The following is a 2,533-nucleotide window of genomic DNA, read 5'->3' as shown; positions in this document are numbered from 1 at the left end:
GAATTGTGCTGCCTCCATGTGTAAAGCAAGGAAGAAGCGAAAGAAGGCCCAAAAGAACACCCAACAGAGTTCAAAACCCATGAGCAAAGATAAAGAAGAGGTTGACTATTATGCGCAGAAAAAGATTCCTACTTTAGTGATATGGTACCTTCCAGTGGTAGATCGACTGAGGAGTTTGTTTGCTAACTCTGAGGATGCAAAACTTATGAGTTGATATGCTTCTGATGAGCACAAAAATGATGGCAAGCTTCGCCATCCAGCCGATGGAAAGCAGTGGCAAGATTTCAATGACGACCACCGAGACTTTGCCAGCGAACCGAGGAATGTTAGGTTCGCACTGTGTATAGATGGAATGAATCCATTTGCTGAGAGGAGCAGCAAGCATAGCACATGGCCGGTGATTCTCACCATCTACAACCTCCCTCCATGGTTGATGCAGAAGCGAAAATACCTTTTGCTAACCTTACTTATCTCTGGACCAGTCCAACCTGGAGTTGACATGGATGTTTTCTTGGAGCCATTGATGGAGGAGATGAAAATGTTATGGGAAAAAGGTGTTCAAATGTTGGACGAGTATCGCAAAGATTCATTCACGCTAAGAGCAATTATTTTTTGTTACTATCAACGATTACCCTGCTCTCTTTATTTTATCAGGGCAATTCAAGGGAAAGGTTGGTTGCGTGGTGTGCATAGATGGAACCCATTACGTGTCCCTTAATGTATCTAAGAAGATAGTGTACATGAGGCACAGACGCTTCTTATCGAAAGGACACAAGTACCGCCTGAAAAAGATGGATCATGGATAAGTAATTTGACTATAATGATGAAAAGAACTCAGATGCACCATTAGGTAATAGCAAAGGCCATAGAGTTTTCAAAATAAATTTGTGTTTGGAAAGAAGACAAAGGATGAAAAATTAAGAAAGGATGTCAACTCACATGATTGAAATTCAAAGCTTTGTATTCATGACTTTTAGAGTTGGGGACGTCTCGGGTTTCGAAAACGTGTGTGTAGCTGTGGAAATCTGAAATTTCAAAATTTGACTAGGTCAAACTAGGCACTACAAGTCCTGAAATGAAAAAGTTTTGAATACAGAGGAGTTAGAGCTCATCAAGCTCTACCTTTCATACAATATACAATATGCATTTGAAATTGAAAATAATATAAAAATAATATATAGGTGTGAAACAATATAATTATATTATAATATTATTATACAATAAATATATAAACAATATAATTATGTTACAAATATAGAATATAGAAATAATTATGTTAAAAATATTATTATATTATAATATCAATATGTAATCAAAAAATAGTTACCAAAAATATAGAAAACAACAATAATAATAAAAATTACAAAATGTTTTGTACAGGCGGGTGATATTGACCACCGCCTGTATAGTGCTATTTCTACAAGCGGTGGTCAATGCCAACCGCTAGTAGATATCATTTTCTACAGGCGGTTGGCATTGACCACCGCCTGTAGAAAGCATTTCTACAGGCAGTGGTCAATGCGAACCGCCTGTAGAAATGCCGCCCTTATATAGGTCGCGGCCAGTCCCGAAAATTTGTAAGTCTCGAAGGCGCCAGTTCTATTCAAAGTGACGCCGACAGGCTGCCAAAATTTCTCACCGCCGCCCTTCTCCTCCGCCACCAGTCGAGGTAAGCTCGCCGGCGTCACTTCTTTGCTGCTGTGCGTGGGGCGGGTGCGGCTGCGCTCGCGTGGGGGCTGATGCGGGAGGTAGAGAGCGCGGCGGCCACAGCTCGGGGGCGGAGGCAGAGAGCGCGGCGGCCGCAGCTCACCGGCGGCGACGGCCAGTGCATCCGGGCGCAGGGAGGCGGGGCACAGAGAGGTGGGGGGAGTCGAGCGAGGCGACCAGGGCAGTAGCGTCGGGGTCGCCTCGCGGGTGGTGCTCACCCGAGGCGGCGGCGACGTTGCGGCCGGTGGAGAGGGCGAGGGGGAGAGGGAGGGGGAGGGGCAGGGGCCGGTGGGCCGCCTGCCCAGCTGGGCCGGCACACCGATGGCCATTTTTTTTTTCTTATTTTTTATTTTTTTATACGATGTATATGATGTATAATTGTCCTAAATAATTATTAATTGTCCTAAATAAATATATATGATGCATTATTAATTATTAATTATCGTAAATAATTATTAATTGTCCTAAATAATTATTAATTATTAATTGTCCTAAATAAATGTATATGATGTTGTATTTTTCTTATAATTATTAATTGCCCTAAATAATTATTAATTGTCCTAAATAATTGTCATAAATAAATAAATATTTATTTTATAATGCAATTATTTATAACGCAATTATTTACAATGCAATTATATATATAAGTATGTATAAAAATAATAAACAATTAATATTTACTTTTAGTTTAAGTATCTATGTATATACATTATGCATATGCTAAGTAGTTATTATTTATTTTTTATAATGCAATTATTTACAATGCAATTATATATATATGTATGTATAAAAATAATAAACAATTAATATTTAATAATTTACAATG

The 2,533-nt window shown here is 39.3% G+C and overlaps 1 protein-coding gene across 1 annotated transcript; it reads right to left on the bottom strand.

The window, feature by feature from the left end:
- On the bottom strand, positions 1,503 to 2,036 carry LOC110435857 (proline-rich receptor-like protein kinase PERK9). The gene has a single exon (XM_021461938.1). It carries the CDS (start codon positions 2,034 to 2,036, stop codon positions 1,503 to 1,505), a length of 534 nt encoding a protein of 177 aa, XP_021317613.1.

The sequence above is a fragment of the Sorghum bicolor genome, chromosome 5, assembly GCF_000003195.3.
Source record: "Sorghum bicolor cultivar BTx623 chromosome 5, Sorghum_bicolor_NCBIv3, whole genome shotgun sequence".
Taxonomy (NCBI): Eukaryota; Viridiplantae; Streptophyta; class Magnoliopsida; order Poales; family Poaceae; genus Sorghum; species Sorghum bicolor.
This window is presented reverse-complemented; position numbering and strand designations above follow the sequence as displayed.